The sequence below is a fragment of the Notolabrus celidotus genome, chromosome 23 (genome assembly GCF_009762535.1).
Source record: "Notolabrus celidotus isolate fNotCel1 chromosome 23, fNotCel1.pri, whole genome shotgun sequence".
NCBI lineage: Eukaryota > Metazoa > Chordata > Actinopteri > Labriformes > Labridae > Notolabrus > Notolabrus celidotus.
This window is the reverse complement of record NC_048294.1, coordinates 9,006,772-9,024,616: the sequence shown is the minus strand read 5'-3', so window position 1 is coordinate 9,024,616 and position 17,845 is coordinate 9,006,772. Positions and strand designations below refer to the sequence as shown.

At 37.8% G+C, this 17,845-nt stretch overlaps 2 protein-coding genes across 3 annotated transcripts; both read right to left on the bottom strand.

The window, feature by feature from the left end:
* Nucleotides 1-6,131: 6,131 nt before the first annotated feature.
* Nucleotides 6,132-9,336, bottom strand: fis1 (fission, mitochondrial 1). The gene is made up of 5 exons (XM_034676925.1): nucleotides 9,212-9,336; nucleotides 8,637-8,769; nucleotides 7,278-7,354; nucleotides 7,022-7,127; nucleotides 6,132-6,936 (listed from the first exon to the last, which is right to left on the bottom strand). Exons 1-5 carry the CDS (start codon nucleotides 9,254-9,256, stop codon nucleotides 6,833-6,835), a joined length of 465 nt encoding a protein of 154 aa, XP_034532816.1. The 5' UTR covers nucleotides 9,257-9,336; the 3' UTR covers nucleotides 6,132-6,832.
* A 1,515-nt stretch (nucleotides 9,337-10,851) lies between these two features.
* On the bottom strand, nucleotides 10,852-13,371 carry zgc:103586. 2 transcript variants are annotated; one of them, XM_034676927.1, is made up of 6 exons: nucleotides 13,298-13,371; nucleotides 13,132-13,191; nucleotides 12,884-13,000; nucleotides 11,994-12,105; nucleotides 11,847-11,904; nucleotides 10,852-11,082 (listed from the first exon to the last, which is right to left on the bottom strand). In XM_034676927.1, the coding sequence occupies exons 2-6, from the start codon at nucleotides 13,136-13,138 to the stop codon at nucleotides 10,969-10,971; spliced, it is 408 nt and encodes a 135-aa protein (XP_034532818.1). In that variant the 5' UTR covers nucleotides 13,139-13,191; nucleotides 13,298-13,371; the 3' UTR covers nucleotides 10,852-10,968. The 2 variants fall into 2 exon arrangements, with proteins under 2 accessions (XP_034532818.1, XP_034532817.1); XM_034676926.1 differs by lacking the exon at nucleotides 13,298-13,371 and having other exon boundaries at nucleotides 13,132-13,291.
* Between the last annotated feature and the right edge of the window lie 4,474 nt (nucleotides 13,372-17,845).

Sequence of the window (17,845 nt, the reverse complement as noted above, 5' to 3'; positions counted from 1 at the left end):
CACGGTCTTTGGCTGGCTCAGATCATATCTCAAAGGTAGCTGCCTATGTTGTAAATCTTTGCAGGTCAATCTTCGCAGGTCACTCTGACATATGGAGTTCCCCAGGATTCTATTCTTCAACCACTATGTTTCTAAAACACTGGTGGACGATACAATCCGCATTAATAACTTCTGGAGGCTACAGATTCTGCACTTTTATGGGAAATCTTTACAAAGGGATTAGTGTGACTTTTACATAGACAGTAAAACACTTAAAGCTGCTGTTGGTAGTCCTGGAATAAGCATCAGTTCAGGGAGAGATATCAAATGTCAACACTACCCCTCCACACCAGATTTCCCTCTCACTACACCCCTCTCCCACCTTCTCTGCTCCTATAAGCCCCGCCCACAAACAGATCATAGTGCATGCTCAATCAGGACGATGTAGGAGGACCAATTAGGAGAGTGGCTCTGATTGGTTGGAGCTAACGTTGGAGCAATTGGAAGTTATAGATTGCTGGAGTGTTAAGACTTTTTGTTTGCCAAACACAGCACAGAATAAGTGAAGTTTTTTAACCCCAATCCAACCAACTGCAGCTTTAAGTCCAGTTACATGGATTTCTGGATTAATTTTGTAGCTGTGTTTTCAACAGCCATAAAACCAGGTAAATGTTTTTTGTTACGCAGAGGATACTCTGATCTACCTTTTGTACTATTTGATGAAGTTCTCACAGTCCCTTAATTTCCTGTCTTAAACAAGTAAGCAGCTGAATGCAAATACATTTCTTTAAATCAAAGACCCACATAGCAAAATTGGTCTGGCCTGGTTCTGGCCCACAACACACTTAGACTTGGTCAACATACCGCAAAGAATGACGGCCCTTAAGTGGCCCAGATATAGTTTACCAGACATGGGCCAGCTTAATCACAAGCTCAACCTTAATCGCCCCAGATGTGTCATGGACAGATCTGGGCCACATAAACCAAGCCACCATCGGGCCAGATGTGGCATGCCATCATATATACAATGCCATCATTGCCAGACCTGGCCCACGTCCGGTTACACCACTTGGCCCGCCAGCAGTCAGCCAGCAGTATCGGCTTGACACCAGATCTGGCCCAGACCTCTCTGCTATGTGGGTCATTGTTCCCTCAGAATAAAGTCTAAATAAAGTAATTTTATGTTTTAGTAAACTAAGATCTGAGCTTTGGCATCCACATTAAGGCAAAACTAAATCAGTATTATATTTTATTTTCTCAAACACAGAGCAGTCACAACAAAACCCGAGGCTAAGATGTCCAGAATATGTAGTGTTTTCATTTCCAGTTGGCTGGACTGCTTTCCTCTATGTCTGGTTTTGTCTGAAACTGCTACTTCAGTTCTAATGAGAACCAAGAGAACTAACACATTTGTTCTTTACATTGTACACTACTTCAAGCATAGATAATAAAGCCCTGCCTCAAGTTTATGGATCACTCAATAACCATGGGCTGAAACGCAATTCTGCTCACGTCAAAGAATATTTAACTCAGGGCCTCGAGATCTTTAAGAAGCAATCAACTGTCAGTAACCTCGAGTCTGAACCAAACAAGGTGAAGCTGGGTGACGCTGCAATTCTGCTGACATGATTAAAACGTGATAATGAATCTGCCTTCTAGTAAAAGAGCAAATATTCTACAACAAGACAATCCTGTAAGTTTCAATGTTTATGTCTAACTTTGGCATCGAAGCCTGCTTCATCTCCACTTGACAACTCTTTTGACGACTGGATCCCATCCTGCCATAAATGTTCGTTTATGGCAGAGCTGTTTGCCAAGTCCATTTTTTACAGCTCACTTGACCGTGTTGTTGCTAATGTGTTTGTCTTTTTTATTATGATGTGAGGACCACAGAGGTTCGGCCTGTGAAAACAAACTTTATGTGATTTGAGGAAGAGCAGATAAGCCCGTAACTTTTTCATTCACTTTCTTGGAAAAGCTAATTAAAGAGGGGTGAGATCAGCGAGTCATAAAGATGAACAAGGTGGACGACAGACTGGATATCTAAAGCATGTCTTTGTGTGCTGGTCTATCTGTAATAAGAATATGGATCACGACTGGGATAATTCATAATCACGTGACCTAAATAAATCCTAGTATCTGGGACGCCCTGACTAACTGTTAACCCATTCAAAGGTGGCGCTGGATGAACTGGATGGCACATGAGTGAAGGGAGGTGCCTGCTTTATGACTCTTGTGATGTTCCTGCTCTCAACTGCCTATCTGCCTCCATTCATGCATGGATGATAGGGGACATTCGGGACCATGTGGAAGATATTGTCGGAGACAGATAGGCTCTACTTTTAAGAGTAGGCTTAAAAATGTTCCCTTTTCGATTAAAACTTATACACTACCAGTCAAAAGTTTGGAAACACCTTCTCATTCAAGGGTTTGTATTTATTCTAATTATTTGAAACACTGTAGATTAATACCAAAGACATCAAAACTATGAAAGAACATATATGGAATTTTTTAATTAACAAAAAAGTGTTAAACAAACCAGAATATGTTTTATATTTTAGATTCTGTAAAGTAGTCCCCTTTTCCCTTCATGACAGCTTTGCACACTCTTGGTATTCTCTCAGTCTGCTTCATGAAGTGGTCTCCTGGAATGGTTTCTAATTAACATGAGCCTTGTCAAGAGTTCATTTGTAGAATGACTTGCCTTCTTAATGTGTTTGAGACCATCAGTTGTGTTGTTCAGAGGTAGGGTTAGCACACAATGGATGGCCCTATTTGACTACTGTTGTAATCCAGATTATGGCAAAATCAGACTATTTCATAGTTTTGATGTCTTTAGTATTAATCTACAATGTTGAAAATAATTAAAATAAATAAAAAACATTAAATGAGAAGGTGTGTCCAAACTTTTGACTGGTAGTGTAGTTAGGGCTGTCTCAGGCTTGGGCCAGCTCTTAGTTGTGCTGCTATTGGCTTAGACTGCCGGGGGAAACTGACACACTGGTATCTCCCCAATCACTAACTGTAACTCTCCCCGTCCCATCAAAGTTACTAACCATAGACCTTTCTGGATTCCCTGAGCTCCCTTGTCTCGTAGGTTCCTCCGAGTCGCTGTGGACATTCCAGACTCCAGCGGCTACATCTACTACTATCCGTCTCACCACTATCATCTCTAGCTCTTATCCTCCTCTATCCCTCTTTCCAAACCCAACTCAGTCGAGGCAGATGTCTGTCTAACATGAGTTTGGTTCTGCTCAAGGTTTCTGCCTGTTAAAGGAAGTCTTCCTTGCCGCTGTAACTTCCTAAATACTCCAAAGTGCTCTGCTCATGGTGGATAAGGATGAGATCAGACTAAGTCTTACCTTGTCTTGATGTTGGGTCTTTGTTAATAATTGAACAGAGTACGGTCTAGACCTGTTTGTAAAAGCGTCTTGAGATAACTATGTTGTGATTTGGCGCTATACAAATAAAGATTGATTGATTCATTGATAAATGCTGGGATGAGGGGAAATGGGATGGGTCTGTTCACTCTTCACAAGAATGAAGATGCAATGTGTCCGCATGGCTAAAAAGGCTGAAGGAATTTGAACCTTTAAAAGCAGACATTTAAAGGGCTTTTTTATGCGCTCTGATTGAGGGATCACAAAATGCTTCATCATTCTTCCCTACAAGCTTGTTTCTGCATCCAGGAAACCACGAAACAAGTAAACGTGACTGTATCAAAGATAAAATCTACAGATAGAGTTTGTTATCTGTGTCGATAAAGATAAGGACTGTTTTCCTGTTAATCCCTTCAGAGATCGATGCTCTGCAAATAAAATCTACAAACCTTCACTGATGAAAAGAGGCAAGAGGAGGAAATGTTCCATATAAAAATCACCTTATAACTAGTCAGATATCTACATGCACTGCCTTTGTCTGTGTGATTAAAATGTTTGCTGCTCATTTGGATTACACAGTAACTTCTAATTACTGTGATGACATGTAAACAGGGTGTAACTCAACCAATACACCGTGTTCTCTGACGTATTCCCTCGGCTGTGTCTAAATCAGTGGGCACTCAATGAACATTGGCCTTTGTGACTGAAACTCACTGATGCGTACCTGAATTACTCTGAGGGAATCATTCATGTAAGAGTTTGTGGTTAATTATTACGTTTGTTTTCTGCCCTCGTTTGGATTTCGAATCCAATTTTTGAGAACTTTATCTGAGTCCTATTTCCCCTTCACCCACTCCATCACCTCTTTCACACCAAAGCAGCTTATTGTTCCCATCGATCCGTCCCCCCCCTGTGTAGTTTCGGTCCCGTCAGGTCGGTTAATGAGTAACACCGCACGAGGCTGATAACGCCACACACCACTGATAGCCTCCGTGAGCCGTCCTGTTGTAAAACGGCGACATGAATCCACCCGCAGGTCAAGATGTGAGGACGATCGGCTGGCGAGGGAAGTAGGGCAGGCACGTTTTTTTTTGTTCAGACGGTTACGGCATTATCTTTGTGTTGAAGACTCACTTAGATAGAGATCAGAATGTGCTCTTCTGCTCGGTGTACATTTAATAATGTCAATAAATGGCAACGATAAGGATGGACTTTGCACCATCAATTAAATATCTTCAATAAAAGGATGCAGGTTTAAATAACGGAAAATCACAAGTTCCTCCACCTAAAAATGTTGGGGAATTTTCTAAAATTTGCATCAATTTTAATCTTTCTTTATTTTAAGTGTTCACAAGAGCCAGCGTCATTGAAACAGCTTGCAGATATAATGGGGTTTGTATTTTCCTTTGAACAAATCGTCTAAGTTGGAAGTGATATTTAAACCTAAATATTAAAAACTTACTGGTGGACAACATTTGTATATGTTTTCTGTTGGCGTCATGTGTTAAAGGCAAGCATTTGATTGAATACATGTATCTTATATCTTGAATATCTTCAAAATAATTTAATATGTACTTAATAAAGATGGAATTGAGTTCTCTGGTTCTGTTATATATATATAATTATATCGTCTGCATATAGGGATATTTTGTGTTCACTGTTAGTGCATACTTTTTGAGGAATTTTGAGAAAACCTTTGAGATATAAGAAACTTTCTTATGAAATGTTTAGGAATTTTTGGAAACTTGCAGGAATTTTTTGTTGTACCTACATCTGAGAGTAAGTAAATCACGGATCTACAGTAGACAGGAAAAGCTGGGTCTAACTCTCTCAACTCATTTCTGTAGAAGGGGACTCTGCTCAGTGTAGTTGGGAAACTCATTCCACCACTGTGGAGGAGAAGAGTCTAGCTTCTGACTTGGCGCCCTGTTGATATGGGAGCATCCCTTAGGCACGGGGTTCCCAAAGTAGGGGTGGCAACACACTAATGGGGGTTGAAAGATGTCTTCCAGAAAGTTTTTTTGTTTTAAGTAATCTAAAATTGCATATTTTACCCATTCTTGTAAATATACAGTTGTGCTCATAAGTTTACATACCCTGGCAGAATTTGTGATTTTTTTTGGCCAGTTTTCAGAGAATATGAATGATAAGAGAAAAACTTTTTCACTCATGGTTAGTGGTTGGGTGAAGCCATTTATTGTCAAACAACTGTGCTTACTCTTTTTAAATCATAATGACAACAAAAACTACCCAAGAAATCATAAATTCTGCTGAATTCAAATGCAAATTCATTTTTCTTTTATTCATTTTCTGTCTTTCTTGACAGACGACTCCTGAGGTTAGGGTTAGTTAACAGTTAATTAACACAAGCAGCAGGCTAATTCATAAAAGCACAGAAAACACAGCCACTCGTGCATGTAGGTAAGCCTACATTTTGGGGGTCATGGACTAAAAGTTTGGGAACCCCTGCTGTGGCGTTTGGGAAGGAGTGTAGAACATGGGCAAGGGGTAGGCAGGAGCTGTTGTAGTTGCTGTTGTAAGCATGACGTAGGGTTATTAATTTGATGGGAGCAGCAACTGGAAGCCATTGGAGAGAAATGAGCAGCAGTGTGATCCGTAGGTTGGTTGAAAACCAGTCGGGCTGCTGGATCATCTTTGAATTTGCATACAGAGAGGCCGGCTAGTAAAGAGTATAGGCGAGACAAAACGTGATGCTACAGACCACAGACCACATCAGTGCAAAGGGTTCACTCCTTGATAAGACAAATCTCATTTTAGTTCAAAATTTTTTTTTATTTAATAAGATGGAAAACACAACCCATTAAATGCAACAAAGGTAAATAATATGATGCAATTTACAGAATAAAATATTCATTTATAGCAAGTGCGTCGCCTCCCTTTAATTTAAAGTAGTATTCAGAACAAGAAACGACACCTCTGGTTCTGAATCAATGCAAACATCATCTCATCCCCTCAGCGTGGCAAACTCTGCAACCTCTACTCTGTGTGTTGCGTTTGGCATGACAAGCTACACTTTCTCCAGCAGCCGTAACACTTTCCTAAACAACGCAATTACACAGATACAGATCAACAACTGCACTTCTATCACGGCTTGTTTCAACAAATGTAAATGTCAACGTAGAAAGTTTAGGCTGAGGTGCATATCAGCTATGAAAGTAGATTAAAGTGAGCCGCACCTTGACTCTTCTGATTTATATACAGAAATAATTAACAGTGCAGTGTGTTGTGTTTGAATAGACAGCTGAGCAAAGTCATATGTTTGTATGAAGCTAAACCAAAGTATGAAAACAGGTTATTCTTCAAACCCTTTAATGTAGATTATTTATATTCAACCTTGAAAATCCTTGAGGAATTCTTTGGAGCTTTTGCCGCAAACTTTTAATATTTTATGCGAAGGGGAGGGTCAGTGTGTCAGTCCAGCAAACCGAGGACATGTAGTCCTGCACATGGGGTTAGGATTTAGCAGCTCCCTTCGATACGGCCAAGCCGATGAGGCCCGCCAAACCCATCACGCCGACGCCGATCCCCCCGACAATCGCCATTCCAACCAGGCCATCTAGACGACAACAAGTGAGTGTCAGAGTTTTGTTTTTAAACACTATAACTGATGAAGTCAGGTTGCATGCAACATGTGCTGTTACCTTTTTTTAAAGCCTTGTCGATGAGTTTCTCCAGATCCAGAGCCTGCTTGTTCCCCGGCTCGTTTTTCAGGAGAGTCCGGATGTACTTCAGAGCTTTCTCATATTCCTTAGAAGGAGAACAGAGCAGGAGGGAAAAGAAAGTACTCTCAGATGATTGAAGATTTTAAAAGATGCATTAACTTTAATAGAGGCAACCTTAATGCACAAAGCTTTCAATTAACAGTCACTACTGTCCGGACTTAAGGTGGACACTCACTTTGAGTCTGTAGTACGCCACAGCAAGGTAGAACAAGAAGTCCCGGGAGTCTTCCTTTGATGATTTCTGGACGAGTTCTAATAAAATAAAAAAATGATGAGAACAGAAACATTCAATGATTAAAACAGGGTTCAGTCGTGCACCTCAAGTAGAGACGCTTTAATCCTCATGCAGGAGGCCGGGGTTCGCTTTGCAACCTGCGTGTCACTCCCCTATCTCTCTCTCCTGGTCTCCTCATCTATCCTCTGTCCTATACTCTCTGACAAAAGGTGCAAATGCCTGAAAATACAACTTTAAAAAAGGGATAACCTCAACTGGGCTGTTCTTATCGTCTGTTTTTAACCTTGTTTTTACCTTTGCTGCTTTTATGATTTTTTTGTAGCACTTTGGGGTTTGTTCTTAATGTCAAGTGGGTTATGAATAAAAAGTATTATTATTATTATTATTATTATTGTTGTTTAAAGAAATGTGACATATAAATAAAGTGGATTGGATTGGGAATTTTTTCCTGCTGGACTATTTGACCAATGATATCTTAATCTGCCATTTTTATAATGCCTTCATTCAACCCAGTCCAAGCTGAGCTTTTGTTTTTTCTTTTTTAAAGTTATTTTAACATTCTTTTACTCTTTATGACAAGCCTTATCTTGCACTGTTGTTGTCACTGACATGTTGACTGTTGACTGTTTGTTTGTTTGTTATTGTTTGTGTTGTTTATCGACAAGCTTGTACGCTGCTCCTGCTGCCGCTGTTCGTTATTTACCCTTTAACCCTCAAAACGGTCACTGTGAATAAGAATTTGTTCTTAATGGCTTACCTGGTTAAATAAAGGTTAAATCAAATCAAATCTAATCAAATAAACCAAATTGTCCTCTGGGATTAATAAAGGTATCTGAATCTGAATCTGAATCATAGGAGTCAGTTATACAGAACTGCGTCATGTCTCTGGGTGATTTTTTAAATAAAGTTTTGAAAAGTAAATTTAAGACTTACCTTTATAATCTGGCTTTTATCTTGGAGTAATTTCATTTTAAGCCCTGGACTGCATTATTACTTTTAATACTTTTATGACCATTGTTTAAGCATACATTTTTATTTTTTGTATTCTAAGTTATTCTATTATCGTCTTTTTTTAAAATATTTTATTCTTCTGGTATATATTTGAATTTATTTGAATTTTTATTTCTAAAGTATTTCACATCACATTCCTCTATCTTGTTTGAGTCTTGTATCATTTTATCTGTTGCTGTTGCTTATTGTCTCTGTTCTTTTGTGAAGCACTTTTGTGAAGCACTTTTGTGAAGCACTATATAGATAAAAATGAGTTGAGTTGGGACTTCACTTTGACTATTAACTTACCTTCCAAGAGCACGATTCCCTTCTTGATATCGTCTGTGTATTTACTCCTGATCAGACACCAAGCATATTCAAACTTTGTTTCTTTGGAGACAGCTCCTTTCACCAGCTCGTTGTTGTATTTCTTCTCGAATTTCTGCAGAAACAATAATAAAACCCCGTTATACATAACGTGACCATACTGGAAGAAAGTGACACATTATTTCAACTTTACGTCACTTTTGGCAGGTGAATCACAGAATGATGTAATGAGTAAACAAAAGCAAAAATAACAGTTATCTCCATCTGTAACGGAATCCATGTCACAAAAGTATACAAACATCTGAACCTGGAGTGCTTATGTTTCATATTAATCCATCAAACGTCATTAGAAGATCAACCTGCCTCGATTTTAATCGTAAACATCATTAGCATTAGCTCGCTGGGTCACGCGACAGTCTCCTCCTACACGTCCAGTTTCCCCTTAATTCTTCATTTAACGAAAGTAAAGCGGGTTTAATAATCTAACAAAGTGTCTGTTTTGAGTTTTTCGGGTCTCTTTTAGGGAAAGGAAGGCGTTAAATGGTGTCTTTACTCACCAAAAGGTCTTCGGGAGCTACAACATCACTCACTACAGCCTCCATGTTTCCGGAAACAGATTCCTGACTCCGCCCACTTTCGTGACGTGAGCTGGCTTCTGGAGATGTCGCCTTCAGATCTTCAGAGCTCTGGTAAATTCTCTGTTATATAATACTGGTACTACTGGTACTGCTGATACTAGTACTACTATTACTACTACCAGTAATAATAATTATATCAATAAAAAAATAATAATATCAACAATTAAAAAAAAAATTAGAATAATACTCAAATAAAAAATAAAATACAAAAAAATGTTAATGGTTACAAAATAATAATTATAAAAAAACAATGGTAATAAATTATAATGATAATAATTATAAGATAATAGGTGTTTTTTTTTTGTTTTTTTTAAACTTTGTTTATTGATTTTCACATCGAAAAACAGTCACATCCAAAATTAGAAGTTTGCACATGCTACTTTTTTCTCTAGGCTGCATAAACAGTACACAGAAGTGACAGAATGGACAAAGGAGACACCAGACAGAGTGATGAAGCAGCAGAGGAACTTAAAGCGAGTTGAAAACATGTGAATATGTTGGTACCATTTCTCTGTAATACATGCAATGGAAGTATCTAAACCTGTTACCTGTTTACTGAGATACACTGACAGAAAGAAGAGTATATGAAAGATATGATTACTGTGGAGCTGTGGGAGGAGGTTACACTACCGTAGTCTAAAACTGCAGCTAATCACACTAACGCTGAAAGCCAGGTTGTGAAACTCTGGCGCCAATATGTGGAACAGCATTTTCCTTTTTTTTTTTTGGAACAAAGAAACATACAAATGACATACGAAATACAAAACAACAAATAACCCCCCACCCCGACACATACTCCCTCCAGACTAACTAGATAGAATTCCAAAAATGGAAAACATAAGATAAAAAGCAAGTATAATAAAAACAAACAGATGAAAGCAATAATCCAAACATAGTAAGACACACCATGTTGATGCTCAGTCTAAAGACACACAGCAAGCCGAGCTCTCAACATGAGACAAGAAAGGGTCTCAGATTTTTTTTAAAAGATGTGAGCCTTGCCACCCAGGGTCAGCCTAATCTTTTCAAGTTTAAGGAAATAGAGCACACTCTTGATCCAGCTCGAATGGGTAGGTGGGGCAGAGGACTTCCAATTTAACAATATCAGCCTTCTGGCCAGCAAAGTCGTAAAAGCTAACATGTCCTTCTTGGCTGGAGAAAGAGCAGACAGAGGAGGAGACACACCAAACGAAACAGTACAAGCATTAGGGACCAGTCTTACTCCAGTTGCAATAGTCAATGTACCGATAATAGGTGTTTTTAAAAGTAAGCTTAAGACTTACCTTTTTAATCTAGCTTTTAATTTGGAGTAGTTTATTTTAGCCCTGGACTGCATTATTATAATTTTGGTTTTTTTAATCATTATTATCTAAACCAAGTATTTCTTTTTTAATCATGCCTTTTAGAATTTTACCATTGCTGTTGTTTTCTGACTGTCTTTTACTCTGTGAAGCACTTTGGGCTACATGTTTTTATGTATGAAAGGTGCTTTATAAATAAAGTTGAGTTGAGCTGAGTTGAATTGAGTAATAATAAAAATAATAAAAGAAGACTGCACATTTAGGAGGATGTGTTTATTTCATTTTTCTATCAATTTGCAGTGTTTTTGTAACACATCTCAAGACTAGCTTGCAACAACAACAACCATAAAATGAATAAACGGCTGTGTAGTCTCCTCATTTCTTTGCAAGGTGTTCAGAGGAAAATGCGTGAGGCAGCAGTTCATTGAGGCTGGTTTCTTTGTAAGATCCATCAGGCTTGATCAAGTATACAATCCAATCTGCTCCAAACTGTGAAGAGGGAGAGAGAAGCTTGAGTTGAAAGGAGAAAATACTGACATACAATGTATTTACAATTCTGTATCTAATTATTGTTGTTTACCTTCAAATTATTGACAAACTGTGAGTCCAAAAACACTGGAATCAGCCAATAAAACATTCACAATTTCTAGAAATGTTACTGCATCCAGTTTACTAAAAATCCCACACTCCCTTGGATGCATTTTGTATTTAACTCAGCAATGCCAAATGTGCTGTGAAACCAAGATTTTGCAGGTTGGTTTTTATAAGCTCATCATGACTTCAAAAATGAATGTAAAGAAAACAAAGGTTGGAAATGTATTCCTGTGGGAGCTTCTCTCTCTGACACACGCTTAAATGTTTTAGTTTAATTACAAAGGTAGAAAATAGACAAAAGATCACTTCTTCTAGGATACCTTATCTAAGAACGACTGATTCACTGCTGCTCTACTTTTTGAGGAAGCTACAACATTATTGGTTATTATTAGTATTAATGCTGTAAAATACAGTGTGTCTTAATTTAAAAACACCCACACTCTAATGCAATATACAAAACAGGTGTCACAGGGTTGAGTCAGTGTTTTATCAAGTCTCAAATTCCATGAAGTTTAAGATCAATCAAAATATCTAACGAGGTACTTTTATGGTATGTTGGTTTTTATAGCACACTTACGGACAGAATTTACTCAACACGTTCCAACACTTTTTACAAGAGATCACCTGCCAATCACGAGATAATAAACGAGATGCCTCACCTCCATAAGAACCTGTCGACATGCTCCACACGGCCCGACAAAACGGTCTTTGATATCACTACAGACATAAAACAGAAACAGGCAGATGAATGCAAAATGCACTGAGCAGCATTTTTCAATGTAATGCAATGCTAGTGAGAGTCTCACCATGTTACAGCAATGGCAGTGAACTGTCTGTGTCCTTCCACCACTGCCCTCTGGATGGCGGTTCGCTCAGCACACACTGTGAGACCATAGGAGGCATTCTCCACATTACAGCCTGAAAACACATGATACAAACCACTCAGGATTATTTCACAGTGTTAAATGAAACATTTAAATATTTTAAAAGTTGTAAAATATGACCTCTGTATAATGTGAGCTGCACTGGTTTAATATTCAAAACACCTCTTTTGGGCATAAACCATTCTGAAAATTTTTGTATGAGCAAAATTTTCTTAAAATCTCAAAAGTGAAAAAACTCAAGCATCATAATGGCTCCTCTCAAAAATAATAATAAATAAGGTCAAATTAATTTTTTTATTATTATAATTCTGAGAAAAAAGTCAGAATTCTGAGATTAAAGTCAGATGTCTGGTGGATTTCAAAATAAAAGCCATCTGAGATATAAAAATGTGCCTGGTAATTATATATTTGGCATTAAAATAAATCCAAGTTTCCACAGATACGTTTTGATTCAGACAGTAAGGAGAAAACCTCAAATGTGATGCAGCCAATTACAGCTACACCTGATGTGGAATTTCAATATAAAAGCAATTGAAAATGTAGCATATTAGTGATGATTTTGGATATTTTCAAAGTGAGATTCTTAAAAAAAAAAACTGTTTCCACTGACTAATTTCAGTTCAGACAAAAAGTAGACAGAATTCTGACTTTTTTCTCAGAATTCTGACTTTTTTCTCAGAATAATAATAATGTAATTCTAATTTGACCTTAATTTTTTTTGTTTTCAGTGGCCCTAATCCTCTTCCGTAGTTTTCAGTCCGTTTTGTTAGGTGTACTCAGAAGAAAGGCGAAGTCACCTGTTGGGTTTTTACCTGTAATTATAGCGCCATCTGCTGTCAATACGGCGGCACCGACAGAAAACCCGCTGTACGGACAGTATGCCCTGTCCCGGGCCTGCAGGCACCCTGACACGAGCTTTTTAATTGTGTCTGCGCATGACGGAAACAGAAACAGAAACAGCAACATTTCATATAAAAATGTTGCAATAAACAATGAGAAGTGTTGCAATGATGAGAAATGTTGCAAGTAACAATGAGAACGCTTAGAGTGGAGGACTTACCTGTCATGGTAGAAGAAGAGTGTCCACAGTTTTTAGAGGGCAGTTTTGGACTCTGGTACTCTTGATAGCCGGACCGTCACGTGACCAAGGGAAAAGGATGACCATTCTGTTATTGGTTTAAAGTGGATGCTGATTCAGGCTATATCGCTTTCCCCGCATTGTTTACCTTCACGTTATTGGCTGGTTGAGCACCAGCGTCATCAGCCCGCTGGGGACAGGACTGTGTGTGGTGACCTGGTGACCAGATACGATTTTAATTTTGTCAGTTTTCTCTGGAATTAAATGAAACGGATTATGAACCAACGGTCACAATGATAATAATCTTTATTTATAAGCACTTTTCAAACAGGGTTATAAAGTGCTTTATAAATAGAAGACAATAAAAGAAAAATGTGAGGAAGAGAATGAAAAATAATAAAATTAATAATAAAAACACAATAACCTGCAGGGAGGTGACTGCAAGAAGAAATGACAGAAAGGAAAATAAAAAAGGTTAAGATAAAAAAGAGTACTAAAAGCGGCAAAATGTAAAAGATTAAAACAATAAAATATCAGAAATATAAAATATTAAAATATTAAAGAATAAAAAGAATAGACAGTAAAAACCTACCATTGATACTGCCTGATAAATAATAAAACATCTGGAATAAAACTTTGATTTTAACAATGATGAAACTGACCCAGTCCCATGTTAAGACTTAATATTTTGATGTAACTAAGCTAACAAACTGGTCTTTGTGTACCTTTGTAACATTCAAACCAAGGACCCAGAAAGCTCCAATTTGGCTACAATAAAACCTTTTATTATTACAGGAAAATTATCAATCAATCAATCAATCAATCAATCAATCAATCAATCAATCAATCAATCAATCAATCAATCAATCAATCAATCAAGCTTTATTTATGTAGCACCTTTCATACAAATCAGATGCAACCCAAAGTGCTTTACAGCGATTGAAAAACAAGAAAGAAGCAGAAATGAAACAATGGCAAGGCATTGGCAATGGCAATTATTGAACTATTATTAACTATTATTATCATATTAAGCAATAAAATCGGACAAAAAGAGGTGGTTAAAGAGAAAAACTCATGTATTTAATGACTCCACCCATTTCTAAGAACAAAAATGGTAAATTACTTAAGATATAGCCTTCAAACACACAATAATGACATTTTCTTTAAAATTAAGTTGCAAACAGAAAAACAATCAACATTACTGTCAAAGAACCGTAACCATGATTAAAAGGAAAATACAAAATGTGAATTAGCTTATTAAAGAATGACTAACAGTGTTGATAATTTTGATCCAATAAATACATTTCATGGATTATGTGATATCAAGATCAATGTAATGGGTTTCAGAATGTTGGCCAAACTTAACCTTTGCATGTTAGACATTGAGATTTGTAAAAAAATTTTGCAGTCAAAACACATTTTTAATAATTTTTGAAAACAAAAAACTTTGACCGTCTCTTAAAACACAGCTGAGACATATAATTCTTCTCTTTTGGACTTTGCTCCAGGCCTTATACATTGCTGTTTAAGCCATTGTTGGTTGGTACAGGACTCATGATCACACCGCACAACAGACCTTTGCAGAGTGTGGCGAGGACAAGCCACATTACAAACATCTCCCACACTGCATTCCAGAAAGCAAATGTGTACAGGTTCTTATTACAGTACAGCCCATCAGCAGCTGCAGGATCGTAGTTGGGCTGATATACCGAGAGGATCCACACATCACCTGTAAAAAAAAAAAACATTCAGGAGTTGTCTTTTTAACTTGAGATGCAACAAGTTGGCTTTTGTGATGTTTTCATTCTAACCTGCCAGGGTCAAAATGAAGCGCAGTAACTCTATGACACCGTGCAGACAGGCTTTGACACCTCTGGGATGCTGCTTCGGATGAGCTCCATCACTCTCACATGAGAGGGTTACGAATGGCACCAACAGCAGCTGAGTCAAAGCCAGTCCTAACAGGTATTTGGGAATATTTGGCTGCTGAGGGCACTCCTGAAGATACACAGCACCTGTGGATGTATATTAATAATATAAAAAAGCATACTTATAGTACAGAGATAACAAAATAATGTTAGAGAAAGAGCACACTGACCAAAGGTGATTTGTGCCAGAGTTAAGACACTCCATCCGACTGTAGCTGCAACTAGGAGAAGAAGAAGAAGAAGAAGAAGAAGAAGAAGAAGAAGAAGAAGAAGAAGAAGAAGAAGAAGAAGAAGAAGAAGAAGAAGAAGAAGAAGAAGAAGAAAGTACTTTATTAATCCCCATGAGGGAAATTCAAGTTTTACACTCTGGGGTTTCTTTTTACATACACTCATGCACAAACATGCTACGATCATGCACTTATGGAGAGATGTCAGAGTGAGGAGGCTGCAATCAACCAGCAACACCCAAGCAGTTGGGGGTTCAGTGCCTTGCTCAAGGGCACCTTGGCAGTGCCCAGGCAAATGAACCAGCACCTCTCCAGCCACTGGTCCAATTGCCAAACTTGGTCCATGCCAGGACTTGAACTGGCGACCCTCTGGTTCTCAAGCAAAGTCCCAATGGACTGAGCCTCTGCTCCCCAGGTTAGGGTCAGGTTGAACAAAATCTTAAATTCAAACTAGTGACGTTAGATTAAAAAGTCACATTTGCATCCTTTATGATGTTTTTATGTCAATAAATAGCAGATATGAACGGCAACAGCAAATGGACAACCTTTGATTGAAATTTCCAATGCCTAAATCATTGTGATGGGGAAGTTGTCAGATGAGATTATTTACAGTACGCTGAAGAAAACCCCTTCAACGTTTTGACATCTTTTTTGAGGACTTAATTTAAGCAAAATATCACACAATGCAATATCAGTATAATCTGGTAGTTTGGCAAAGACATGATTAACAGCAGAGTGTTGATATTAGTAATATTAGTAATATAATACTCACCTGACAGTCTTGGGGGTCTAGGTGTAGGTTTCACCTGAACTCTCCATACAGCAACCACAGTAATTCTCACTGGCTGACCTGTAGATGGAGCCAAAGAGCATATATTGAAATGTAAAACTTCCTTACTTACTGAGGTGATGGGTCACATAACTTATTTGGAATTATTGAACCATATTGTTGTTCGTAGTCAGAGGAATGGTTTAATCTTAAGACCACAGAAAGAAGACAACATTCAAAACATTAAATTACTACAGACAGAAATTAAACATAATAGCTAATAGGATGAAATGATATGAATTGATATGGACAGTATTCGTGCAAATGATGTGCTCACCTTAAATTCATTACAGCACAAGACTTAAAGTGTATAGCAATGCTAGCAGCTTTGGAAGACTGTGGCATAATGGGGCTTAATTCAAAATACTACTGTCAACATGCTAACACACCCATAATGTGGATGTTAACAGACTGGCACAGGTACAATGATTAGTTGTCAAGATTTTATCAAACCACCAATATCAACGTGATATATAGTCTGAAATACCAGACACAGGCTGCACTTAACAGAATATAAAATATTTCGTACGGCTAAACATTTTAATCCACTATGTAAAAACCAAAACCTACTTGCCTGCCATTGAAGCTAAAGCTCTCTCGTCTTGAACAATTCGTCTTGAGACAAAACTAGAGTCTGAGGTGTTTACAAGAACAGCTGGGGATTTCTACAAGGTGATGTTTTGACAGTAGAATGAATACAGAACAAGAAGAGCTTGTTATTGTGTTTGGGGCAGGCGTGTCATGCTATTTTAAAATATGTAAACAATGAAAAGAAAGTAAAATTAGTATTCTTCTATCTGTACTTGAAATATGAGATTTAACACTAATCAGTTTTCATGAGTTGTGTAGGTAAAGATTAGTTTTTCTGTTTTTTTTGCCATCTGGCTGAAAGGGGGCATGGCAGCAGGAAGGGCTTATTGTGAAAAGGCACGGCATGCAATGAATTCACAGGACTGGACTTTAGAGTGTCATAAATATCCAACCATAACTCCGCCCATGTCACACCTACTGTCATTTTCAACATTTTCAAAACCTTAAAAGGAAATTTTCAAAACTGGATTGAGGTTAATTTCTGATACAATAAGATGGTTAATATCAGATACATGAGACTATAAATAACATAGTTAAAAGGTTATTGTGGCTTTTTGCTCCATCTCAAAAGAATGTTGAAATGCAGGATCAGAGTACAATGAAAAAATAAACACTGCAGCGTTCAGTTATTGTCTTTTAAACATGGTGGGCACAATAAAAACACTGCGAATGCCGGACCAATCAGAAACGTTCAGCTTGCAGACACTATCCCCCATAGTTCCTGGAACTCTTTTGATAGTACTACCCCCTCAGGCATGGCCTTTTCAAGATATAGATCACTTACACTGGAGCTAAATTTAGACCCAAAATTTGGCACATAGTTAATAAAAAAGTCCCTGGTTCCTGGGGAAAGTTCCTGCGGTTGAAAAGCACCTTTATATTAAAATCAACGTTAACTCTGTTATCTTCTATTAAATGTAGAAATTTAGTATGCAAAGCACATGGTTTACCAATATTGGCTGCACAATACTCACACCTACATGTAAATAAAATGACTAGCACTTGGGTTTTTTTTACACTTGAAAAGCATAACCTTATCCTCACCTCCCTTTAAAAGTTCCCCCAAACTTTTATGGTGACATTAGGTGCATTTCGACCAAGAGTTCCAGGGTCTTTTAGCC